This window comes from Dryobates pubescens, chromosome 5, assembly GCF_014839835.1.
Source record: "Dryobates pubescens isolate bDryPub1 chromosome 5, bDryPub1.pri, whole genome shotgun sequence".
NCBI classification, from domain to species: Eukaryota; Metazoa; Chordata; class Aves; order Piciformes; family Picidae; genus Dryobates; species Dryobates pubescens.
This window is the reverse complement of record NC_071616.1, coordinates 46,575,747-46,602,377: the sequence shown is the minus strand read 5'-3', so window position 1 is coordinate 46,602,377 and position 26,631 is coordinate 46,575,747. Positions and strand designations below refer to the sequence as shown.

At 48.3% G+C, this 26,631-nt stretch overlaps 1 protein-coding gene across 1 annotated transcript in view; it reads right to left on the bottom strand.

Annotated features, from left to right (window-relative positions):
* RYR3 (ryanodine receptor 3) overlaps positions 1 to 26,631 on the bottom strand; it is a 236,232-nt gene that overhangs the window by 64,742 nt on the left and 144,859 nt on the right. The window contains exons 44-60 of the mRNA XM_054162126.1: positions 24,323 to 24,503; positions 23,778 to 23,889; positions 22,333 to 22,453; positions 21,363 to 21,532; positions 20,485 to 20,705; positions 17,596 to 17,686; positions 15,599 to 15,739; positions 13,353 to 13,534; positions 12,527 to 12,605; positions 10,578 to 10,667; positions 9,345 to 9,494; positions 7,483 to 7,545; positions 6,382 to 6,457; positions 6,093 to 6,216; positions 3,290 to 3,405; positions 2,386 to 2,453; positions 1,534 to 1,655 (exon numbers count right to left, since the gene is read on the bottom strand). Coding sequence (XP_054018101.1) covers positions 1,534 to 1,655; positions 2,386 to 2,453; positions 3,290 to 3,405; positions 6,093 to 6,216; positions 6,382 to 6,457; positions 7,483 to 7,545; positions 9,345 to 9,494; positions 10,578 to 10,667; positions 12,527 to 12,605; positions 13,353 to 13,534; positions 15,599 to 15,739; positions 17,596 to 17,686; positions 20,485 to 20,705; positions 21,363 to 21,532; positions 22,333 to 22,453; positions 23,778 to 23,889; positions 24,323 to 24,503 — 2,107 coding nt within the window. The remainder of the gene's footprint in view (positions 1 to 1,533; positions 1,656 to 2,385; positions 2,454 to 3,289; positions 3,406 to 6,092; positions 6,217 to 6,381; positions 6,458 to 7,482; positions 7,546 to 9,344; positions 9,495 to 10,577; positions 10,668 to 12,526; positions 12,606 to 13,352; positions 13,535 to 15,598; positions 15,740 to 17,595; positions 17,687 to 20,484; positions 20,706 to 21,362; positions 21,533 to 22,332; positions 22,454 to 23,777; positions 23,890 to 24,322; positions 24,504 to 26,631) is intronic.

The following is a 26,631-nucleotide window of genomic DNA, read 5'->3' as shown; positions in this document are numbered from 1 at the left end:
TCCTCACCATGGGCAGGGACCAGCTCTCAACTCAGCTGCTCAAGGCCTCATCCAGCCTGCCCTTCAACACCCCCAGCAAGGAGGCAGCCACAGCCTCCCTGGGCACCTTGTGCCAGAGTCACACCACCCTCCTGATGAAGAACTTCTTCCTGAGCTCCAGTCTGACCCTGCTCTGCCTCAGCTTCAAACCATTCCCCCTTGGCCTGTCTCCAGACACCCTGAGGAAAAGTCCCTCTGCAGCCTTTCTGGAAGGCAGCTCTAAGGTCCCCTTGGAGCCTTCTCTTCTCCAGGCTGCACAGCCCCAGCTCCCTCAGCCTGTGCTCACAGCAGAGCTGCTCCAGCCCTTGGATCATCTTTGTGGCCTCCTCTGCACTCACTCCAGCAGCTCTGTGTCCGTCTGTTGGAACAAAATTAGAGATAGACTAAACAAAAGCTCTATCCTCCTAAGCTGAGCTGTCTTTCCCAACTACTGGACTATTATCTTACTGCACTGTCAGCTATGTTATGTAAAACATGCAAGGCAGAATCCTAGGGACTCAAAGCTCACTTAACAGATGAAAACACAGGGTAAGAACTACTGAGAGAAACACAGAGAAGTGTTGGAAGATAAACTGCAGAATGCAATCTGGGAAGTTCAGTGCTAGGCTTGACCTTAAGGAACAACAAGTAAGCAGCCTTTGCTTTCACATTTTATATCCACTGGAAAAAGTGAAGGAAAGAGAGAAATCTGAGAAACTGACAGCTCAAGTACGAAATCACCCAAGAGAGCTTGAAAGAATCCAGTAGGAAATTTCCCAAAGAAAGCAGCTGGCAGCACACCTTGAAAGTGGAGAAAACTTGGCAGTGACAGTTAAACCCCCAAATAAACAATTACTTCTAAAGATGAATTGCAGAAAACTGAAAGCCCCATTTTTGCAGAGGTAGCCCAGCATGAAGGGAAAAGCAGCTCTCTCTGTTTTAACTGCCTTATCCTGGAATCCCTTTGAGTCCAATGGCTGACTCCATCCAAACCTGAACCGCTACAGACATCTAAAGACTGTGAAATCCCAGCAGTTTTGGTGAGGGTGCAGAAGGAATATCACACAGGGAGGAGAGAGTCCATAATTAGGCCTGAAAAAGCTGCTTCATGGTACTGTCAGGATTTGTGACCTCTGAAAAATCTGATGTGAAAGCATCCAAGTGACTCAACAGCTTCAACCAGAAGCTGTCATCAATAAAGAAACACAAACCCAATGGAAACTAAGGTTCATTAGTTCCATTTCTCACAGAATAACTGACTGGGTTTGCTATAATCCCCCACAAGTGTGTACCTTCACAGTGGAGCAGAATGTGGTGTGTATATAATTAGTATCCCCATGTATTTATCCATTATCAATTAAGGAATTACACTCTCAGTCATTCTGATACAGAACAGAGGATCCCCTTTCTATTAGAGGAAAGTGAGCTTCTGAACTGTCCTTTTCTTTAATCAAAGAACAGACCTTTAATTACCCCTGTAGAACCCTCCTGTGTATATCTCAGTTTTCCACTTACCTTGCTACCATTTCCTTTTCCTTATTTGATGCATAGCCACTGCTGCTGAGTGTTTTAGTTGGAGAAGACAGGAAGTAGAGGCAATGGTTTGTAAAGTACTGATCAAGCAACGGTAAAAGAACCTAAGAAACACAGACACAAAAGGTCATTTTCACAGGGGGCACTGGGAAATGTAGCAACCATGCCCCAGATGGTTAAAGCTGACACTTTACAAGCTGTATGACAGCTGTATTCCCAAATGCTGGACACAAAGCCAATTAAATTCAAACCTTAAGTCTTAAAACTTTACTTAAAAGTTATGTAAATAATACAGAGAGTGACAGAATTCTCTCCCTCTTGGCTCCATCATTGCAGGATTACTCTGCTCACATTCAACAGTGATCAACGGCACTGAATTAAGAGCACTCTTCCTTTCCACTCTTTACATAACTGTCTAGTACAGGTAGAAAGGGAGAGAGCTTTGAGGCTCTTCCTTGGTTGTGTTTGAAGATCATAAATTAAACCCTAAGTGGCCCTTATTTCCTTATCAGGGAGACAGAAGTGTAGGACAGTCCTGTGCATCTGCAGGGAGAATCATTCATTTCACATCATAAATAAGCTGCCTTTTAATTTCTGTGTTTCTTTCTCATGCAGAGAAGTTGAAATCTTTGGAAAGAGCTGAACCCAGCAAATGCACTGAAATATTTCTGAAGGTAACTTTGAAAGATTTGTGAACAACTTTTAACAGACTACTTACCAGGAGAGGGAAAAAGGAAAGCTGTATTTCTGTTACCTGAAAAGCAGGCTAGCTGCACACATTCCCATGCTCTGCACAATGCATAGGCACAGAACCTGAAACAGCAAATCACTCACTTTGGCAAAGAATTTTATTTCCTGCTCATGTGGAGATTTTTCAGTTTTCCCACTGGTTGCAAGGGCTTCTGCAAGGACACAAACAAGGCAGACCCAAGTAAGTTGTTGCCTGATAACAAAGCAGACAACCTCTCTCTGACAGAGCCTTGCAAACATGGCTTTGCCAAACCACAAGTAAAAGAGCAGAAACAGTTTATCTAGTGGTAATAAACGCCCAAGGAGTCAATCTGCACATGAAAATCAGAGTTTAAGCTTCTTAAATGCAATAATCCTAGAATGGCTCAGATTAGAAGGGACCTCTGAGTTCATCTACTGCAACCTCCCCACCATGCCCAGGGACACCTCTCAGCTACACTCAGCTGCTCAAGGCCTCATCCAGCCTGGCCTTCAGCACCCCCAGGCATCCATTACCTCCCTGGGCAGCCTGGGCCAGAGTCTCAGCAGCCTCCTCCTGAAGAACTTCCTCAGCTCCAGTCTGACCCTGCTCTGCCTCAGCTTCAAACCATTCCCCCTTGGCCTGTCTCTAGTCCCTCTGCAGCCTTCCTGCAGGATCCCTTCAGGTCCTGGCAGGCAGCTCTGAGGTACCCCTGGAGCCTTCTTTTCTCCAGGCTGAATGTCCCTCAGCCTGTGCTCACAGCAGAGCTGCTCCAGTCCTTAGATCATCTTTGTGGCCCTTCTCTGGGGGCTCCAGCAGCTCTGTGTCTTTTTTATGCTGGGGACACCTGACTGGAGGCAGGATTGGAGGTGAGGTCTGAGCAGAGCAGAGCCCAGGGGCAGAATCCCCTCTCTTGCCCTGCTGCCCACACTGCTCTGGCTGCAGCCCAGGATATGATCATAGTGGTCACCTGGATTTGAACAGCAACCCATGGATTTAAGTCCCAAGGGTCTAAGTTCTTCAGCTTACCCAAATGTGCAATAAACTCCTGAGCAGAATCGACGTATTTTAAGATCTTCTTCAGGAACTTGAAGGCAAACCTCTTTTCCATGGAGGAAGCATCCAATTCCATGTCATTCAGCCCCCTGGTTTAGAAAGCATTCAGATCAATGGCACTGAGGAGGACAGCAGTGCAAATGATGGCAGTCCTAGGAAGCATCCCATACCTTATTAAGGTAATTTTCCCAACAAGGAGAAAATGACCTTCCACAGCAGCTCTCAGTTATCAGCTGCACAGCAAGAACTGTTCCATTTCTTTCCTTCAGATCACTACAGTGTGGCACAAATGAAGCCATGGGACATTGAAATCAAAAAGACAATGCATGGCCACTCAATTTGCTGCTGGCAGAGTCAGGTGCCACATGTTTAGGAAGTCAGCTAGCATGGCTTTCCAGCAGCAGTGCAAGAACTGCACTTCATTTCATCAGCTAGAAAACACGACCTGGACAAAAGGGCTGCAAAGGCTACAGAGGGGTTGAAGTGGTTAGAAGCAGGGAAGAAACGAGGAGCTGGTAGTTTGTGACATTGAGGCAAAGGCAAGGAAGAAAGAGGACACAGGAAAGTTGTTGGACTCCTTGGGGCAAGCAGGAGGTGATCATTTGTCCTGAAATTTCTTAGCACTGCTGTAGGAGTAAATGAGGGAGAATAAATGGAAGAGTAGCTCAATAGCTGAAAACCCAGAAAATCAGGTGAATGCAAGGAAAAACGTGATTGTGTGGGAGAAGGCTGATGAAGCAGAGCTGTAAACAACAGAGCTAGCTAATACTGAAGGGCCTGCCCTTGGCCACCTCAGAGCATGGCTAAGAGGAGAGGAATGGTCAGCATCTGGAGGAACAAAGCAAGGAGCCAGGGAATACATTCCAATCCCATCTCACACATCCAAATAAAAGGACTCCAACCTTCCATCCTACAGCTTCATTTGCAAAAATATCAATAAACTATTCTCTCCATGCTTTTATACCCTCCTGCTAACTGATACACCACATGTGTCATCCAGGGATTTCATACCTACCAAAGGCTCGGGCTGGCTGGCAGGCATCTCCTGCTGCCTCACTCTCACACAGGATAATGCAGCCAAACATTTCTGGTTTTAAAGTGGATCATTCCATATAGTCTCTTTTTGCATCTACAGTAAGCCATTGTTGCTCTGAGATTACATCTCCCTTCCAAAACACTGGAAGACACTGGTAGTTCTGATAGGGGACAAAGGCAACACCAGAAAGGTGGCAAGGCCACACCTGGAGTGCTGTGTCCAGTTTTGGGCACCTCAGTCCAAGAGAGATGTGGAGGTGCTGGAGCCAGGGCAGAGCAGGGCAAGGAAGCTGGGAAGGGCCTGGAGAATACATCTGATGGAGAGCAGCTGAAGGAGCTGGGGATGGTTAGTGTGGAGAAGAGGAGGCTGAGGGAGACCTCACTGCTGTCTACAACTACCTGGAAGGAGGTTGTGGAGAGGCTGCTGCTGGTCTCTTCTCACAGGGAATTAGTGACAGAACAAGAGGCAATGGCCTCAAGCTGCAGCAGGGTAGATTTAGACTGGAAAGTAGGAAACATTTTTTCAGGGCAAGAGTGGTCAGGGACTGCAATGTGCTGCCCAGGGAGGTGGCTGAGTCCCCAAGCCTGGCTGTGTTTCAAGGTGGTTTGGATGTGGTGCTTGGGGATATGATTTAGGGGTGACCCTTGCAAGGTAGGGTTCTGGGTTGGACTTGGTGCTCCTGAGGCTCTTTTCCAACCTGAATGTTTCTGTGACTCTGTGAAAACCTGCAGAAGCTGCTTTACAAAATGCCATCTTGTTTCTAACATACACTGAGCAAGGCCTAAGGGATTCAGCTGTGTGTCACAAACACCCAAAAGTGCTTCACAAAAAAAGAAGCTCTCAACAAAGAGAGAGGAGCACAGCTCCAAACAGAAGCAGATGGTATATGCAAAGCAGACACACTGAGCCACCCATACATTTCCAATTATACAGAACTGCCATGTTGTAGTGATTAGCCTCAACTCTTGAAGAATGACACTCTGGAAATGTGATAATTGCAATCAGTGCTCAAAAGATTTTATATATACTCAAAAAGATCTACATATTCTCCTGAAGGAAGCACTGACTAGAGGATGATCCTGATTCACCCTCAGAGAATCACAGAATCTAGCTGGTTGGGAGAGACCTCCAAGTTCATCCAGTCCAACCCCCCACCCAGCACTGCAGGGTCACCACTAAACCATGTCCCTAAGCACCAGCTCCACACACTGCTTGAACACCCCCAGGGATGGTGACTCCAGCACTGCCCTGGGCAGACCATTCCAATGGCTGAGAACCCTTTCAGTGAAGAAATATTTCCTGAGATCCAGCTTCCACCACCTCCCTGGGCAGCCTGTGCCAGGCTCTCACCACCCTCTTGGGGAACAACTTCTTCCTAACATCCAATCTCAATCTAACCATTTCTAGTTTTGCTCCATCCCCCCCAGTCCTATCCCTCCCTGACGCCCTCAAAAGTCCCTCCCCAGCATTCTTGTAGCCCCCTACAGATACTGGAAGGCCACAATTAGGTCTCCTGGGAGCCTTCTCCTCTCCAGACTGCACAACCCCAACTCCCTCAGTCTGTCCTCACAGCAGAGCAGCTCCAGCCCTCTGCTCATCCTCGTGGCCCTTCTCTGGACACCCTCCAGCACCTCCAGATCCTTCTTGTAATAGGGGTTCCAGAACTGGATGCATTGCCCCAGGTGGGGTCTGGAATCTGCTTTATGGAAGATCTGTATCTGATAAGGAAGTGCAGCTTACCTAGATATGACAATGCCATTGACCTGAAGGAACTTGAACAGCTCCTGTGCCTTTTCCCGGTCCCGGGACTTCTCCTTGGCCGTCAGCGTGTCATAGGGCACCAACAGAGGGTGACTGCCTCCACCTTCAGTAAGTTGAAAGCAGAGTAAGTTTTGCTGCTGTGAGATTTGTTTTGCTCCACACAGAAAAAGGAACTGTTAAGTTTTGCTTGTCTTACATTGCCCTCTTTCAGACTGTTTCTCCTCTCTCATGTTTTGGTTTTGGTGGGGTTCACTGGGTTCTGCCTTACCTTTGCTTTCCAACTCCATCTTCTTCTTTTTGGCCCATATGTTGTGATAGTTTTCTGCCATTACCTCAACCATTCCCTACATTACCATTAGGAAAAAAAAACACACCAAGATGCAAAATTAAAAGGTGACAACTACAAATTCTGTAATTCTACCTAGTTCTACAATCCTGAGTCAAGCCTACACTCTTGTGGTCAGCAAACACCACAGGGAGGATCACAGCTCACAGGAGGTTAGGGGTTGGAAGGGACCTCAAGAGATCATCGAAATCAAGCCCCCTGCCAGAGCAGGAGCAGAGAATCCAGCACAGGGCACACAGGAACACATCCAGATGGGGCTGGAAAGGCTCCAGAGAAGGAGACTCCACAACCTCTCTGAGCAGCCTGCTCCAGGGCTCTGCCAGCCTCACAGTGGAATAAATTCCTCCTCAAGCTGAGCTGGAACCTCCTGTGCTGGACTTTTTATCCACTGCCCCTTGTCCTATCCCAGGGTGCAGCTGAGCAGAGCCTGTCCCCTCCCTCCTGACCCCCAGCCCTCAGCCATTGATAGACATTGATCAGATCCCTCTCAGCCTTCTCCTCTCCAGACTGAACAGCCCCAGGGCTCTCAGCCTCTCCTCCCCAGGCAGTGCTGCAGTCCCTTCAGCAGCCTTGGAGCCCTCCCTTGGACTCTCTCTAGCAGATCCCTGTCCCTCCTGAGCTGGGGAGCCCAGAGCTGGATGCAATATTGCAGGTGAGGTCTCAGCAGGGCAGAGTAGAGGGAGAGGAGAAGCTCCCTGGCTCTGCTGGCCACACTCCTCTGGATGCACCCCAGTGAGCTGTCATTCCTACTCTCAACTCTTAGAGCTTGGCAGAAGCAGGGTGCACATCACATGCTGTTTACAGCCCCTTCCCTCCAGCTTCATGATCACTTTTCCTAGGAACTCAGGAAGCAGTGATGGGGTAAACACTAGAAATGTCTCCCTTCAGTATGAGCCATGCAGCTTTCTGCAAGCAGGCTCACAAGCACACCCACAGAACCTGACAAAATTGGAGTCATTCATAATAAACCCCCAAGTCTATTAATTCTTTTCAGCACAACACATGCAAAACACAAACACAAACCTGAAGCTCCCTAGAAAGCACCACATTAGACAGATCCAGGGGTGCTGGGCTATATCCATTGCCCTGGGGTGTGGGGAAACAAAGAAAACCACAACAAAACCACATGACTTTTAGATGAAAGTATTTCAGATAAGAGTCAAATGTTCAGCAGCAACATCTCTGCTGCTGATCTGATCAGAGTAAAACCATCCACATTTTTAAGCTTGCTGGTAGAGCTTGCATTCACCTCTTGTTTTGCAGTGTCCTGGAGACACACAGGGTAATCAACAGGACATATCTGCTGAGGTGCAAATCAGAAGGTTGCTGCAGAGGCTTAGATCTGTTTGCAACAGATGGCGAGCTGCTAGAGCTATGCTGTTCAGCCCATGACAGACCACTCATGAGTCACACAAGAGGTGCCTTCAAAACACGACAGAACCAGTGTAGCAACAGCCTAAATGAACCAACCATGTGCTAGAGACAAGGCATCATAACAAGGAAGTTAAAATAGGTCATTTTCTCATGGAGTTTACTGACTAGGAAAAAGAGGTTGTGATATATTTATGCAGTCTAATGTTTGGAGTGTGCAACAAAGCCTTTAGGTACATGTCAAATATGAAAGGTCACATACAAAGCAGGGACTTCAGTCATGCACTGAATTTAAATGTGCTGAACTCCTCCATGATGCCTCTATCGTGCAAGAGGAGATTTAGATTGAATGTGAGAAACAGGTTCTGTGAGGGTGGTGGAACACTGGAACAGATTGCCCAGGGAGGTAGTTGAGGCCCCATCCCTGGAGATATTCAAGGTCAGGCTGGACAAGGCTCTAAGCAACCTCATCTGGTGGAGGATGTCCCTGCTGACTGCAGTGGGGTCGGACTGCATGACCTTTGGAGGTCTCTCCCAGCCCAAACCAAGAGGGCCCAACAACAAACCAGGTGCAACGGGCTGGAAGCAGAGATGTCAAAGCCCAGGGGGCTTCTGGTAGGGGAGTGAAGGCTGCTGAAGAGTATGAAATGCTGAAGTACTGTCTTGTAACAGAGTGCTCAGAGGCCATTTTTGATAAGCAAAATTGCTGCTGGGGAATGAACCCAACACAGCCCTAAGGTGTCTGAGCACGACGCTCACAGGTTCAGTGCTGGTGCCAGCGTACGTAAGGAAGCAGCTCATGATGTGTCTTTGAATGCTCCTTGCAGAAGCACTCTGCCCAATTTGCTGCTCATGAAATCCCACTGTACTGAAGCATCAATGTCTGTTTAATTCACCCCAAGGGGTACTATAAAACCCCCCCAACACTTGTCATAGTTTTAAACAGCTTTCCCCCTGTGTCCAGGTGGGTTTGGAAAGTCTCCAGAGGAGACTCCACAACCTCTCTGGGCAAAAAATTTTTCCCTCCTGTTTCCATGGCACCTCCTCTGCTCCAGCTTGCCCCCAGTGCCCCTTGGCCTGTCCTTGGACAGCCCTGAGCAGAGCCTGGCTCCATCCTCTCCATACTGCCCTGCACATCTTTATCCCCAGCAATGAGGGCAGCGCTCAGGCTCCTCTGCTCCCAGCTCCCAGCCCCAGCTCCCTCAGCTGTGCTCACAGGGAGATGTTCCACTGCCTGCAGCAGCTCTGAGGTCTGTGCTGCTCCTTCTTGCACTGAGGGGCCCAGAACTGGACACAGTATTCCAAATGTGGTCTCACCAGGGCAGAGCAGAGGGGCAGGAGAGCCTCTCTTGACCTGCCAACCAGAGCCTTTTAGCTATACTTCAGATTTGACCTGAGGGACATGACTTCTTCTTTTCATTAAAAAGCACACAGAACACCCCAGTGAGGTGTGATTTCTAGGCAGACTGACAAGCAAGCCTGCTGCTTTCTAAACGTGAGCAACTCCACCCTACCTGGCTGGACTGCGAGATGTTGCGGAGCTTCTCGTTCTCACGCTGATGCATGACTCCTTCTCCCCCTTCCCTGGTCCTCTCCAGGCTCCAGCCCATGGCCAGCATGGTTTTCAGTGACTCCCTGGCAGGCCAACGGTAAATCTCCTTTTCCTTTGAAGACAATAATGCAAACCTCCTCTGTATTCAGCAAGTCACAAACACCCAGTGCAAACCTTCTTCCTTATCTTCCTTATCTATAACTTGCCAGGTCTCAGGAAAGCAAACACCATTTGTATCTCAAGACATGATGTAATTCTTCCTACATGAGAAAGAAGCTGTAAAATACAAGTTCTGGGGATTTGCTCTTCGTGGCAGCTATTGCTGGGATGTGTGCTACAAACTAACATCACTCAAGTGAGCTCTGGAGCAATAATGGAGTTTGTATATGGAAACTTATTCCTTGTCTCCCCTAGCCCAAAACAGAACCATAGAATGGCTCAGAGATCATCTACTCCAACCTCCCTGCCATGGACAGGTACACCTCTCAACTAGACTTGGCTGCACAAGACCTCAATTTGGCTGCCCAAGGCCTCATCCAACCTGACTCTGACCACCCACAGAGAGAAGGCAGCCACAGCCTCCCTGGGCAGCCTGTGCCAGGTCTCACCACCCTCCCGCTGAAGAACTTCTGCCCAAGATCCAGCCTAAATCTATTCTCCCTCAGCTTCAAACCATTCCCCTTGGCCTGTCTCTAGATCCCCTGATGGAAAGTCCCTCTGCAGCCTTCCTGCAGGATCCCTTCAGCTATTGGAAGGCAGCTCTGAGGTCTCCCCAGAGTCTTCTCCTCTGCAGGCTGCACAGCCCCAGCTCCCTCAGCCTGTGCTCACAGCAGAGCTGCTCCAGCCCTTGGATCATCTTTGTGGCCTCCTCTGGACTCTCTCCAGCAGCTCTGCTGGGGACAGCAGAACTGGAGGCAGGATTGGAGGTGAGGTCTGAGCAGAGCAGAGCCCAGGGGCAGAATCCCCTCTGCTGCCCTGCTGCCCACCCTGCTCAGGCTGCAGCCCAGCACACAGCTGCCTCTGGTCTGCAGGAGGGCACTGCTGGCTCCTGGGCAGATGCTCAGTAACCAACACCCCCAAGTCTTCTTCTCCAGAGCTGCTCTCAACCCACTCATAGAGTCTGCTTCAATCTGATTTTCAAAGGTACACCAATCAATCTACTTTGTACCAATGCAGCTGAGGTTTCCTCTACTACCTTTTCAGTTAGAGTTTTGAAAGGTCTTATCAATGGGTGGGTCTTCATGTTTTCATCCAGAGAAACACCATATTTCCATCCAGTGTTAGTCTGAAACAAACAGAAATACACTGAAATAAGAAGATAAGAAGAATACAGATGAGTAATGACAAACTGGCCAGACTGGTCAGGCTGAACTGCTGACCTAATTGCTGCCATAGACATGTCTGTTAAGAGAGCACACATCCAGCTGTGCATCCAGGGGAAGACAACACAGCCCTGACTGGCAGGTGCCATCTTTGAGGACTAGACTAGCTCTGAGGCTATTAGAATCATAGAATCAATAAAGTTGGAAAAGACCTCAGAGATCATCAAGTCCAACCTGTCACCCAACACCTCCTGACAACTAAACCATGGCTCCAAGTGCCACATCCAATCCCCTCTTGAACACCTCCAGGGATGGTGACTCCACCACCTCCCCAGTGGCCAATTACTCTCCTATGAAGAACTTTCAGACAGGCTGATGGATTAAGACAGTACTGGCTAAGGTGAAAAGGTGTTTCTGTGTTTCTCTGGGAGGCTAAATGCAGCAGCACAGAGAATAAAATGTAACATTAACAGATCAGGCAGTAAAGCTAATGATTCTTTTACCTCAGTATGAACTGAGATTAATGTGTGCATATTTACATACCTTTCTCTACCAATGTGCAGACATGGCCTCACACACCACAATTGTTAGTTTTATGTAACAGCCAGCCCAGGGAGGCTGTGGCTGCCTCCTCCCTGGGGGTGTTCAAGGCCAGGTTGGATGAAGCTTTGAGCACCTGACTCTAGTTGAGAGGTGTCGCCGCCCGGTGGGGAGGATGGAGGAGATGAGCTCTGAGGTCCTTATCCACCCTAAGCCATTCTAGCATTAATCTGTTATTAATAGCAATAATAAATTACTTAACTCCACCTCTACTTTCTTCCTTGAATCAGAGGTTTAAAATTGACACTGAGACTGCATGAGTTACTCATAGCCAAACACTCCCAACACAGTCACCAAACCCTGCAGCTCCATCCGACTGCATTTTGCTCAAATTTCACTTGAAAAGGCCTATTCATTACAACATGTTTGCAAAATGGTCCACACCAAAAAGGCTTTCAGTAAATCTTTCATTGGAGCATTTAAAAGTTATTTCATAACTAGTATATATTGTCCTGTCCTACAGCTCTTGTGAGGCGGTGGAACAGAAACAAAACACAGTGAGAGAGCACTTGGGAAATTAGAGAGGAAATCAATACATAACAGCCTTCCTAAAGCTAAAAAGAAAGAAAAGCTATAAAGAGAGGAGAGAGAAGAGAGGGGTGAGGGGAGAGGTGAAAGGGGGGAGAGAAGGGAGAGAGAAGAGAGGGGAGAGAGGAGAGAAGAGAGAAAAGAGAAGGGACAGAGGAGAGAAAAGAGAAAAGGGAAGGGAGAGAGAAGAGAGGCAAGAGAATAGAGAGAGAAGAGAGGGGAGAGAATAGAGAGAGAAGAGAGGGGAGAGGAGAGAAAATAAAAGGGAGAGAGAAGAGAGGGAAGAGAGGAGAAAAGGCAAATGAGGACATTGGATTTTCCAGGTACTCTCTCTGATCACAGAGCTGCTGCAGCCAAGTCGCAGTCACAAAACATCATTACCAGGTAAAATGAAGCCAAATTCTACACATTCTTAATAAAGAAGAAACTAAAAGAAAGAAGAAAACCCAAACCAATTACCCCTTTCTCCTTCCTGTGAAATCTTTGTCCTACTAAATTGTGGCTGCTTTGAAAAAGAGCAAATGCTTTCTTGAGCAACTGGTTTGGTGCAGACACCCTTAAAGAAATCGAAGACAGCAGGGCACTCCTAAGGAGAGCCTATCAGCTAGCCTGCCCAGCCCTCCTCTCAGCAGTCACCCCAGGTATTGTGCACCAGTCCCCTTCTGACAGTTGCCAGGCTTGAAAGAATTCCTACCTTGTCAAAGGACCATTTATCATGGGAGTGTTCTGCATACTTGCTGACAATGTACTCCAGCTTCTCCGGAAGCACAAGGCTGTGAAGAAAGAGGAGCACAGTCAGGCAAGCTCAAGCCACCGCAGCCTGGCCTGGGAAGGAGATGTCACAGTATCACAGTGTCACAGTGTCACCAAGGTTGGAAGAGACCTCAAACATCAAGTTCAACCTATCACCACAGACCTCATGACTAGACCATGGCACCAAGTGCCACATCCAATCCCCTCTTGAACACCTCCAGGGATGGCGACTCCACCACCTCCCTGGGCAGCACATCCCAGTGACAAACAACTCGCTCAGTGAAGAACTCTCTCCTCACCTCAAGCCTAAACCTCCCCTGGTGCAGCTTGAGACTGTGTCCTCTTGTTCTGGTGCTGGGTGCCTGGGAGACTAGACCAAATCCCTCCTGGCTACAATCCCCCTTCAGTTGTAGACAGCAATGAGGTTTCCCCTGAGCCTCCTCTTCTCCAGGCTAAACAATCCCAGCTCCCTCAGCCTCTCCTCACAGGGCTGTGCTCAAGGCCTCTCCCCAGCCTTGTTGCCCTTCTCTGGACACATTCAAGTGTCTCAATGTCCTTCTTAAACTGAGGGGCCCAGAACTGGACACAGGACTCAAGGTGTGGCCTAACCAGTGCAGTGTACAGGGGCAGAATGACCTCCCTGCTCCTGCTGGCCACACTGTTCCTGATGCAGGCCAGGATGCCATTGGCCCTCTTGGCCACCTGAGCATACTGCTGGCTCATGTTCAGCCTACTATCTACCACTACCCCCAGGTCCCTTGACTTACTTTGCAGTGTTGACAGGTTTGGGATCAAAATTTCCTTCTGGATCCAGTGAAGTCTGCTTTTCCAAAGTGGACTTAATTCGTGTATCTAAATAATCAGGGGGCAAGGCCCCAGCTATAGCACTGAGACAAGGCAAAGCCATTCGAAAGAGCTCTGGATCATACTTCTGCAGGAGAGATAGGAACTGGTTGGAAAATCCAATAGAAAAACATGCAAAAATGTTAGTGAAAACCAAGCAGCTGTATGGAAACATCAGAACATGCAAGCAGAGAGTACAAAGCACATTTGAGAAACTCAGCACGGGGGAGAATCATTGCTGCATGCCAACTCCCTGGCTAGGTAGCAACTTTATACATCCTAAGGCTCCTCAAATTAACCTCAGAGCATGGTGGCTCTTGTGTAAGTACAGACAAGAAGAGTCATTATGGCATACATAGGAAGGGCCAAGTGCTGCTTGGCTAATTTTAGAAGCACTATCATCTATCAAAGCCTGTCTCAGTTCTGCAATGACTAATTCCTATCTCAACTGCAGAAGTCATTGCCATGTCCCCCCTTTCCCCTCATCTACTTCAGTTGGAATGGGGCTGGTTACATTAAACTGTGTTTTCCTGCAGCACAGACAGTTCATTATTTCCCCAAGTTGTCCTGCTAAGAGGTTGAAGGAGCACATTTGCTCTTCTAAACAGTGGTTCTAGAATCAATTCCCTAGCTTCCACCTGTAAAAGAGGCAGAAGGATACAACTTTCAGAGGCCTAAAGCTCTCCTGGTGAACACTCCAGTGCAAGAGTTTGATGGGATCATAGTTATGTCATCAAGTTTGACTCAGAGCACACAGGTAAGCTGCCCTGGTGTTACAACACAGGCACTACTCAAGCACTTGTGGGAAAAACCAACCTTGTACACTGCAAAAGTCTTTCTTCACTGTTATGAACAGGAAAACTACAGGCTCCTAGAGACCTGAACTGTGTGTGGAGAAAATGCTGAAGAACAGTTTTAAGGTCCATTGAAGATAGTTGCTAAAAAAACAGTCTCTTTATATCACAGCAAGCAGAGTGCCTAAATGTCTGAGGCTTTGCCTTCTCTGAGAGTTCTGCTGCAACACTCTTCAGTGTGTACTGCACAAAGCAGAGGAGTCAGACCCCAGGGGAAATGGCTTCCATTCAACTGCTGGAAGCCAGGAAAAGAGCAAACCTGCACAAATGTTTCAGTACCAAGCAGAAGAATGGATGGTGCCCCAGCTCAGCAGTTTTGCACTGCTCCTCTTTAATTGGAACAAAGCATTTACAGAAAGAGGACAATGCTGGTACAGAGGTCCACCAGCGCTGGCAGGAACACCCCATCCTCCTTTGTCTCCAAAAAGCTGAGCTGCACTAATTGCAAACATTTGTTTCGGGTCCTCTTGGCACTCTTTGTGCTTGGGAAAGCATTAAGGGGTGGGGAATGGCACTAAAATCAAAGGCAACAAAGGCTTAAAAAGCCATTTCAGAATAATGCAGAGCTCATGCTCACTTCCATAGCACAAAGCAAAATGCCTGGAGAACGGGGCATCTAAAGCTGCTCCTTAGAACCAGGAGATAAGGTCAGGGAGATGCAATGAAAAGAAGTCATTATCGGTCCCCTAGCGAGAACCTGATCAACATGATCTTTGAGCACCAGCAGGCACAGAACTATTGACTCAGTAAGGAATTTCTCCTATCAAAAGTGTAATTATTTGGAGACAAACTAGGAGCCACTGCTATAATCTCAGGGTCACACTCTGCAACAGGAAAAAGAGAAATGTTTCTTTCTAAGAATGCTGCATCCTGTTCCTTAGCCTGGGCAGCAACAAGGAAACTAACAAGAGAGAAGTGTGCTTGTGGAAACAGCACACTGCCTGTCCTCACACCAACCAACTGACCTCCAGGCACAATCATCCCATCCATTTCATGTCAGTACAAAGTATTTTGGTAGAACTAAGCCAGGAGAGAGACCAACACTGACTTGTTAGTGCAGCAAGCAACCTGCCTCGTTATTGAGCACCAGGCTGTCTGGGTACAGCCAGCCAAGGATTTAACATCAGAGAATCTCCCAAGATTCAGCAGTCAAAGTGTCATTAGAGAGCTGCCTCATTAAAAGCATTCATTGCCATCCCTCCCATATTAGCTGAGAGAATGGTTAGAACAGGAACTTTCCACACTTGGCAGGGCAAATGATCAGTGTCATGATTTGCTAAGTCACCCTACCCTGCAATGTCAGCTAGGGTCATTACCTTATGAGACAAGGAATCAAATATTCCCCAGAAAAGTTTTTCAGTTAAATGCAATTCTTCTTCTGCTGCAATTCCATAGCTTCCCATTCCTGAAGGCAGACAATAATATTTCCAGCACTGCTCATAGTGATTTGTCAGAAGCTAGATTTTGAGGAAATAAAAATGCATGTAAAACACTGGGACTGACCAGACCAAGCTGCTGAGTGAAGGCTGCACTGCCAGGATCTCCTCAACCAGCTGGGTGAGCAGTAGCATTTATTTCACACCACCACAGAGTTGTAGGGCTTGGAAAGGACCACAAAAGCTCACCCAGCCCACCCCCGCTGCCAGAGCAGCATCACCTCTACCAGATCACACAGAGCACATTCAGGCACCTTTTGAAGGTCTCCAGAGAAGGAGACTTCACCCCAGGCTGCCCTTGGCCTTCTTGGCCACAAGGGCACATTGCTGGCTCGTGGACATCCTTCTGTCCACCAGGACCCCCCAGGTCCCTTTCCCCAGAGCTGCCCTCCAACAGATGAGCCCCCAGTCTATGCTGACCCATGGGGTTATTCCTCCCCAGCTGCAGGACCCTACACTTGCCCTTGTTGAATTTCAGTATTCAGTATCACTAAGGTTGGAAGAGACCTCAAAGATCATCGAGTCCAACCTGTCACCACAGACCTCATGACTAGAGTAGGGAGGCCACTACTGCCCACTGCAGGCTTGAACTCAAGACCTTCCCATTAAGGGTCTTATGTGCTACCAACTGAGCCACACAATTTACTTCTAGCCAATTTCCTAAGGTGACTCTCTGCTCAGCTCTTCAGCCTGCCCAGGTCATGCTGGATGCACCACTAATTTCTAAGGCCTTACAAAAATGGTATTTTTTCCTTCTTTTCCTCTTTGTTCTGGGACAGCAGCAGAGCCCATGCCGTGGAAGCACAAACCCTGTGTTACACTCAGCTGCTGCTGTGGCGTTCTGAGCAATGACAGTGAGCAGCAAACTGACAAATCACCAGGACTGTCACCACCTGAATCCAGATTAGCTCACAGGATAAAAATAGAGACAATGGAATGGGCACCAGGCAGGACATGGGGAGAAGTTTTGCAAATTAAAATTGATTTTACTTCTGTCCTTTGTAGCTGGTGGCCTCAGTGTCATTCCAAACATTGCAAAAGACACCTGCAGGACACTGAGTGGAAAGGACTCCTGCACAGATGAGCTGTAACATCCCCTTTAAAGAGCCAGCCCCCACCATTAGTGGTGCAGTTTCCACATCCTTCCAAATTTACACTCATTCCCTCTTTAAATTTCTTTCAGCATTTTAATTTTGCCTGGAATTCAGTGAGGAAGGGGAAGATGAGAGTGAAATCCCCCAATCAACCACTCCCCCTCTCCAAAATTACTGATGGTCCAGAAACCTCTCTGAACCTGGCAGCTCTACTTTAGAGGGTGACAGGACTTCAATTCTGCCATAAAAAGGTCTGCAGACCTAAGGCCTTACCCCCCAGGAACAGCAGGCACACCTGACAGGAGAATTCAGAATGCAATAAGTTATCATCTCCCAGCTGTAATTCTCTACTTACACAACAAGGAGATGGGTAAGACCTCAGACACAGATCACTCAAAAGTGAAAGGTGAATTCTGTTCCCTGAAGCCTACTTTCTGTAGGCATCACTCCACCTTAATTCCTGGGCTGTGCATCCTGCCATGAGTTATCATAGTTCATAAAGCAGAAAAAGTGCCAGCATTTAATGTGCTAATTGCCAATATTCCCTTGCTGAAGCGGTGGCCGAAGCCACACAACCCAATTTCCATGTCCACTGCTTGCACGAGGCAAGGCTGCACCACAGCTTTAATCACTGTGCTCCATTCAGTGAGACCTTCTGAAGAAAAGCACACTCTTCTCCATTCAGGAGTCAGCTCTCACTGCTCTCTCTTGTCCTGCTCTGCTTGGCAAGGGCAGATGGTGGTGAAGCCAGTTTGGTGCACGTGCAGAAAGCAAAGCACTTACCTTGAGAGGCATTTTACAGTACTCATTGAGGAGGGGCACATCGAACACCAGCCTTCTCAGCAGCTGCTGCAGCATGGAGGGACGTAAGTGGCTGTAATTTAAAAACCAGAAGTCATCAGTAAAGTCCACAGGGCCCAGGGAATAGGGAGTAAAAACTGAAAGCCATTTCCATATTGCGTTTCAAATCGCTCATTAAAGCTATTACAGGAGGTGCTTCAGGAATCTCACTGTACCTCAGCAGCACCCTGAAGGACACAGCACATAAAGAGCACAGAATCATCCAGGGTGGAAAAGAGAATCGAGATCATCAGGTCCAACCATGAACCCTGCTCTACCAAGGTCACCACTAAACCACATTGCTAAGCTCCACATCTACACAGCCTTTGAGCACACCCAGGGATGGGGACTCCACCACCTCAGCCTGTTCCAGTGCCTGACCACTCTTGCAGGGAAAAACTCCTTCCTGATATCCAGCCTGAACCTCCCCTGCTGCAGCTTGAGGCTGCTCCCTCTTGTTCTAGGGCTGGAACACCTCTGCTATGAGGACTGGCTGAGGGTGCTGAGAGTGTTCAGCCTGGAGAAGAGAAGGCTCCAGGGGGACCTCAGAGCTGCCTCCCAATAGCTGAAGGGATCCCACAGGAAGACTGCAGAGGGACTTTCCATCAGGGTGTCCAAAGACAGGCCAAGGGGGAATGGTTTGAAGCTGAGGCAGAGCAGGGTCAGACTGCAGCTGAGGAAGAAGTTCTTCAGCAGGAGGCTGCTGAGACTCTGGCACAGGCTGCCCAGGGAGGCTGTGGCTGCCTCCTGCCTGGGGGTGCTGAAGGCCAGGCTGGATGAGGCCTTGAGCAGCTGAGTGTAGCTGAGAGGTGTCCCTGGGCATGGAGGGGAGGTTGGGGCAGAGGAGCTCTGAGCTCCCTTCCAGCCTGAGCCATTCTAGGATTCTCTCAGTGACCACCTGGGCTCTCTTCAGCAAACAGACAACAGAAATGCTTGTGCCATGTGACAGCAGAGGGCAGGGTGCTGGATTTTGCTCAGATTACACAGTGGGGACAATCCAAGCTAAAGAGACAGAATATTTTCTTAACAGAATGGTTTCCAGTCTGACACTAAAAAGCAACAAAACTCTCCTAGCCAAAACTGACCTGGGAAATGCATTTTGATTACTCCTGTAAGAAAAAAGTATCACCTGGAACACTGAGTACAAGACACAACATCTCCTTCTGAGTTGTTGATCTTCAGTCACCTTATACACCCAAAACCAATGTATAAAAAGCTCCTTTTATACCTCTCCCTCAATCATCACCTTTCCAGGTTTCAGGCTCCTGGTCTACTGAGCTGTTCCAAAGGAGCAAAATTGTGTCTTACATTGCTCCCTTTTATTGGGCTTTGCTGAATCTTTTCCATTTCTACTCTGTCCTCTTTGTGGCAGTGGGCCAGAGCTGTGCACAGACTGTGCACTGCAGCACTAATTTCACAGTCCACTGCACAGACAAGCAGCACTACAGCTGATGACAAAGATCAGGCATTATGATTCAGTTAGTGAATCTGTATTTCAATTCCTTCAGTGCTCAGTTTGGGCTTTGGATCAGTTTTAGGACCTGGAGACTCGAGGGGCATCTTTGTTCCAAACCAACCACACCAAACCAAACCAAACCAAACCAACCCCCTCCTAAAAAGGGCCACGGTTCTTCAAACCACACAATCACAAACACAAACACAACAATCTCCTAAGACCCCAACACACTACCAGGCTGCCACAACAGTTTTGTTAGTCGCTAGGGGTTTGTTTTCATGAGCAGCAAGAACCTCTCTTGAGCACCATAAAGCTGGTACCAACATGACAGCTTGAATAACACAGCACCTCTAAAGCAAAAAAATGAAAGCCATTTTCTCTTGTGAACAAACCCCGAGACAACTCATCATGCTCTCTGCTCAGTTACTTCAAGTAAGAACAAAATAATCTTAGTTCTACATTATCACCAAACACATCTGCTGCAAAGAGACCTCAAAGATCTTCCAGCCCCACCTGTGACCCAGCACTGCAGGGTCAACACTAAGCCCTGTCCCTAATACACAAAGAAAGGAATTACTAAGATACACATAGTACACAACGAAGAAAAATATCATCTCAGTTCTACATTATACAGAACCACTGAATACATCCAGTTGGAAGAGACCTCAAAGATCTTCCTGCACCTGGGCTGGAACAATCCTCACTGTCAATACAGGCTGGGGGAGGAGCTGTTAGAAAGCAGCCCTGTGGAAAAGGATTTGGGGGTGCTGATGGATGAGAAACTGGACATGGCAGGCAGTGTGAGCTTGCAGCACAGAAGGCCAATGGCAGCCTGGGCTGCATCCAAAGATGCATTGCCAGCAAATCCACAGAGGTGATTCTGCCACTCTGCTCTGCTCTGGTGAGACTTCACCAGGAGTTCTGAGACCTACAGGAAGCACGGAGAGGAACAATGGTCTCAAACTAGAGAAGGGCAGATTTAGATTGGGTATCAGGAAGAAATTCTTCTCTATGAGGATGGTGGAACACTGGAACAGGTAGCCCAGGGAGGTGGCTGAGGTTCCTTCCCTGGAGATATTCAAGGTGAGGCTCAATGAGGCCCTGGGCATCCTGATCTATTTGGGGCTGTCCCTGCTGAGTGCAGGGAGGTCAGACTGGATGAGCTTTGGAGGTCCCTTCCAGCCTGGACCATTCTATGATTCCGTGATTCTATGACTCTGTGACTCTATGACTCTGTGATTCTACGATTCCAGCCCAACCTGCGGCCCAGCACTGAAAGGTCAACACTAAACCCTGCCACTAATACCCAAGGAAAGGAATTATTAAGACACACATAGCAGCCCAGGGCCTGCATGTGTGCCTAAGCCCAGACGTACTGGCAGATAGCGAGCAGGCACTCCTCGATGGTGTCTCGTTGTGCCTTCGTGAGGGAGCGCCCCTTGGACAGCCGATAGATGGTGTGCAGCATGGAGTCCACCAGGGAGGCGTGGTGCTCGGTGCCAGAGAAGAGGGGAGCACATCTTTTGAGCAGTGGAAACACAGCTGAGCAAATGTATCTGTTCAGTGCCAGAGCTGCCTCTGTGGTGCTGAGAGATACCTGTGGGAAGCAGCAAATGACTGTTGGTAGCGTGTGCAAGACAGGTGACTAAATACTGAGTCTATAAAGCATATCAAACATTCCTTAAGTCTCCTTAGCAGCTGGGTCCTGACACAACATCCCCAGTGCAGACTGGGACATCTTTGTAACTTGGAAAATCCATGTCATCCACTCATCTCCTGTCTCTTGCCCAAGTGCACCCTGAACCAAGACTAGCAAAAAGCAATTGTGCAGCTTCCATCTTAGGTTAGCAAGATCATGAAGCGTTAAGCAGCATGTTTCGGCTCCATTTCTTCATACCCACATGAATTTTCAGTGTAATTCCTGGAAGCAGACCTGAAATTGAAGTAAGGGTTAGGCCTGTTCCAGCATATCCAAGGTACTTCCTGCATAACTCCTGTAAGCTTGGAGTGAAAGCCTCACATGACACAGGTACTTCATGAGGTGCTACTGAATGCTCAGGAGAGGCTTGTGCATGGCCAGAGGAGAGCAGCTGCACTGTGACTGGCTGTGCTCACAGTCACACTGTGCTGCCCCCTCCCTTTTTAAAAAACAAAGAAACCAAACCAACAGAACCCAAAAGACTCAAACAGTTTTGAACTGAAATTCAATTTCTTACAGAGCCACTGCAACTTAACTCCATAATGGAATACTTACAGTGTCCAAAGAGGCAGAGGCCCTTAGATCTGGTAAAAATCCAACTTCCAGCAGGTGAAGAAGGAAGCTTTGGTCAGTAATACCATAGACACGGTCTAAGAAGAGCACCATGGGCGCTTTATGATCAGGACAGAAGCTTGCAGACATGTCTGGCTCATTCACTGTGCCATCTGCACAAACACAGGATACAGCTGTCAGCAGCAGCCTAACAAACCAAGGAATACCAAGACAACCCAGGCCACCATAACTACATTTAACCTGGAAAATCACACGGGCAGTGAAAACCCTGTGCTTGCTCAGTTTGCTTCTGTGCTGAGAGAGGATCCTTTCTACCACCTCCAAACCCCTACCACTTTGCAGTTTATTCACCTTTCTCTCTTACATGAAGTCTGCAGGATGAATGGTGTTCTGCTTGCTTCATTGCAGGAAAGAGGTCTAAGGTGAAATTAATGATAAATATTACTGCAAATATGAAAATAACTTTTAACTGTGGAGTCAAGGAAGGTTAGGAATTGTAATTTTTGCCTCATGCAAGCAGTAGGGAAGGCTGCACTTCCATGCAGACAACGCTAAGCTAATGCATTTGCAGGGAGCTTGTGGAGTCTCCTCAGGAGACACTCAAAACCTGCCTGGACGTGTTCCCGTGTGACCTGCTCTAGGTGATCCTGCTCGGGGCTGGATGAGATCTCTTCCAGCCCCTAACCTTCTGTGACTCTGTGAAACCCAAGACATGTCTAGATGATGCTGAGTTTGGGAGTGACACTGCAAAGAGATCCTCAGGAGGGGAGTCCCTCAGCTCGAGGTGTAGCAGTGAGCAGATTGGAGAGCAGGAAAGAGAAGATTCTTTTGCTCTCCAGCAGGTTGCTGCTTGTACCAACTGCCAAAGCTCATCTATTTTACACCCGAAGGCTTATGTGCCTGAAGACCTTTATAAAAAGGTGAAGTGGTCTAAGAAAAGCATAGGAGTTACCTTTGTTAACTGTTGACAGCTTCAGTGGTATACTTATAATCCCAACCAAATCCTCAGTTGGCACCAGAGACCGAAGGATGGACCTGATTCGAATCGCTTCCCCTTTTCCGCTTTGAATAAGCTGGTGGAAAAAGTTCATCAAGTAAGAGGTTTAGTACCAGGGGACATAAGAAACTTTTCCTCAAAATGCTGACATTAATATGGTCTCTCCCTCCCGCCCCCCAAACTCTGGGGAAAAAGAATGCACAGCAATTCAGTGTATCCCAGCACTTGGAGCTGTTAGTTTTCAGCTGCTCCTAGTTTTGACCAGCCTCATTTGGCTGTCAGGTCTGGGATGTCACAGGATTATAAACCCCCAGTAACACACAAACCCCCACAGGGATAAGATTTGTAAACCAATAAAGTAATGACAATTTCTGAGTCATATTAATTACAGAACCTCACAGTGCCAGATTTTGAGCCTGCCTAATTATACTGTGGACAGATTCAAACCTGAATGATTTACCTGCACATTTTCCTATTATTTCTATGCAGTAAAAATTTCACAAGGCATTGCCAGGGCAGGCTGAGGGCTGATCTGCTGGGGAACAGCTCTGGGGGGACAATAGGATGCCCATGAGCCAGCAACGTGCCCTTGTGGCCAAGAAGGCCAATGGCATTCTGGGGTGTACTAGAAGGGCTGTGGCTAGCAGATCAAGAATGGTTCTCCCCCCCCGCTACCTTGACCTGCTGAGGCCACACCTAGAATATTGTCTCCAGTTCTAGGTTCCTCAGATCAGGAAGGACCTCAGAGTTGAAAGAGTCCAGCACAGAGCCACAAAGCTGCTGCAGGCAGTGCAACATCTCCCTGTGAGGGAGCTGGGGCATGGAGCTGGGACCAGAGGAGCCTGTGGGCTGCCCTCATTGCTGGGGGTAAAGATGTGCAGGGCTGGAGCCAGGCTCTGCTCAGGGATGTCCAAGCACAGCGCAAGGGGCACTGGGGGCAAGCTGGAGCAGAGGAGGTTCCATGGGAACAGGAGGGAAAACTTTCCTTGTGAGGGTGGCAGAGCCCTGGAGCAGGTTGCCCAGAGAGGTTGTGGAGTCTCCTACTCTGAAGCCATTCAAAATGTGCCTGGATGTGTTCTGTGTGAGCTGGCAGAGGTGATGCTGCTCTGGCAGCAGGGTTGGACTGGGTGAGCTTTTGTGGTCCCTTCCAACGACCAATTCCTTTCAACTTCTGTCAGAAAGGAGGAGTTCACAGCCTGTCTCTGAAAATCTCTGAGCAATGCTTTTAAGATGAAAACTCAGCTCTGGCAACGTTCAGCTAGATTCAGCTTCACAGCTTAGTGGGAATGGGAAGCAGAGATGCTACAAGTTAAATCTCTTGCTCTCACAGTTTAGTTAGACACCTCCAGTCCTGCTTACCGCTGCCCTGCACCCGTGAGCAGCTGCCGGAAGGGACTTACGTGCAGTTCTGGAGCACAGCGCCCAAGCAGGTCGATGAGAGCTGAGTAAAAGGACATGATGGCATTGCCCATGTGCACAATTTCCTCCTCCTCCTCTTCCTCCTCTTCCTCACTAAAAGGTAAACAATACCAGTGAGCATTTTTGTTAATGTGTCTCTGGAGCTAGGTCTGTGATCCAGAGACCATTAATCAGCTGCAGGATCTCCTCCAGCTCTGGATTTCCAGGGTGGTTTTATGCCTACACTAAGCAACCCAACAGCAATATCAGACTTCACAGGAGCCTCCTGCCTGCCTCTTTTCACTTTACTTTAGCTCTGTTCCACCACAGCCACTGCATTTCCTTTGTCTTTCAGGTAACTCCTGCTCCACTTTTGTGGAGCTCATGCTTTATGGATTCTTTACAACAACTGCTTCTGAGTGCAAATCTTCACTGCCCTGCGTTTGTGCAATGCCTACGCACCAGGGCCTGATATCCACACCCTGCAAGCGTGACTAAGCCAGCTACTAAATCATCCTTTGCCAAACAAGCATTCACCTTTACTTACCCTTCTCTTTTGTATGTCTGGGAGGGAAGGTCACGAGCAGGATTCTCTGAGATCCTGATGGCTTCCTGCATAGCTGCCAGCAAACCATTTCCTCCTTCTCCTCTAAGGTCTGGTCCAAAGCACTCTGGCCGTCGAATCAGGAGCTTGACAACCACACTTGCATTTTCCTCGACACTTTCACCTGGACACCAGAGAAAGCACTGTAAATACTTTCTCTGAGAGGTGTCCTTAAGTCATTTCCCCCTAAATGTTACCAAATAGATATTGAAAACCCCCCAACATTGTGTCTTCAGTAGGCAGCACTGAATGTGCTTCATCAAAGCCTTACGGAGGCTTCCGAGTGACGGCGAGGACCTGCCTGGCAAAGTTCTGCTGCACTCACTCTACAAGGGCTCACTTCAGAAAGTTCATTTGCTTTGTATGGCAAAGGCTACACTCTCTGCTGTAAAAGCCAGTAGTCCCCAGAGGCAAGAAGGCTGCAATGGGGAGGGTAGGAAGGAAGTTTTGACTCCAGCCAAACCCCCCAGCCTCTCACTCTCTCCCCTCTCATGCAGGACAGGGATTACAAGAGGTGAAAGGTGGACAGCTCATGGCTGGAGATCACAACTGTCTAGTAGCAAAAGCAGAAGCTGTACATGCAGGCAAAGCACAAAGACAAATCCATTCACTGCTTCCCAGGCAGACATTCAGCCAGTGCCTAGAAAGCAGGGCCTCAGCACACATACTGGCTGCTTGGGAGGACAAGTGCCATCACCATGAAGGCCTCCCTCTTCTTCCTCTTTTCCCTGAGCTTTTGTTGCTGAGTGCATTGTTATGCTATGGGAATATCCTTTTGGTCAAAGTCAGCTCTCCTGGTTGTTTCTCTTCCCAACCTCTTCTCCACCCCAAACCTACTCACCAGGGAAGGAGGAAAGAGGCAGAATGGGGCAAAAGAAAACCAAAGAGAGAAGGCCTTGAGGCTGCAGAAGTACTCGCTCAGCCAGAACACTGATGTGTTACCAGTACTGCCTGAGCCATTAATGAACAGCACAGCACTACACAACTACATCCCAGCCAGACCTAGAAGGCATTTGTAATGGGCCAGCTGAAGCAAGGGATGTTGCTCAACATCACATCCTTAGTACTTCATAAGTGGAAAACTCATCTCGGAGTCAAATCTTTCCAACAGAACTAAAGACTAACAAAGTGCACTTTGGGTTAAATAGACCTGAAGTAAAGATCTCCTGAGCCTTTCTTCTGCATGTTTAAATACTCATGAGATCTTCTGTTTACTGTTTAAAGGCTGCAATTGAACATCTCTTCTTTTCTGTATATAATAATCACATTCAAATCAGTTTTATAGGTCATGACTCACCTGAAACAGCCCTGCTTGTAACAGCTTTGTGTGGGAAAACTCTATGCATATTTGAAAAGGAAAAAGTGGACTTAACTATTGTACAAATTCAGTACAGGCAGACAGACTGTGATTTAGATGCTTGCTGAGTAAGAGTCATTAGGAAAAGGAACTTATTGTACATAACTAACTGCTTTGTGGGCTGCAGGCAGGGGCATATGCCAGCACGACTGGAATGGTAATCAGGTCAAAAGGTCAGCTCTTGGTTAAGTGCAGCTGTGGCTGCCTTATGAGAACACTGGTAACCTGCAGGAAGGTACCAAATGAAATGGAACATGCAGGAAGAAAACAAAATGCATGAAAAGGAACAGTTCAGTCACTGAAGTTGTGCTGCCTGTATCTGTATTTCACATGCAAGCTACAATCAAAATTGTGTGGGAGAGCTGATGTGCATCAGGGTAGGGAGGCTCTGCAGAGGGACTTGGATAGGTTGGATCCATGGCCAAGGTCAACAGCAGGAGCTGCAACAAGGCCAAGTGCCAGCTCCTGCACTTGGGGCACAACAACCCCAAGCAAGGCTCCAGGCTTGGGGCAGTGTGGCTGGAAAGCTGCTGGCAGAAAGGGACCTGGGGGTGCTGATGGACAAGCGGCTGAACAGGAGCCAGCAGTGTGCCCAGGGGGCCAAGAGAGCCAAAGGCCTCCTGGCTGGGATCAGCAATGCTGTGTCCAGAGGAGCAGGGAGGGGATTGTCCCCTGGGACTCAGCTCTGGGGAGGCCACACCTGGAGTATTGTGTCCAGTTTTGGGCACCTCAGTGCAAGAGAGATGTGGAGGTGCTGGAGCCAGGGCAGAGCAGGGCAAGGAAGCTGGGAAGGGCCTGGGGAATACATCTGATGGAGAGCAGCTGAAGGAGCTGGGGATGGTTAGTGTGGAGAAGAGGAGGCTGAGGGAGACCTCACTGCTGTCTACAACTACCT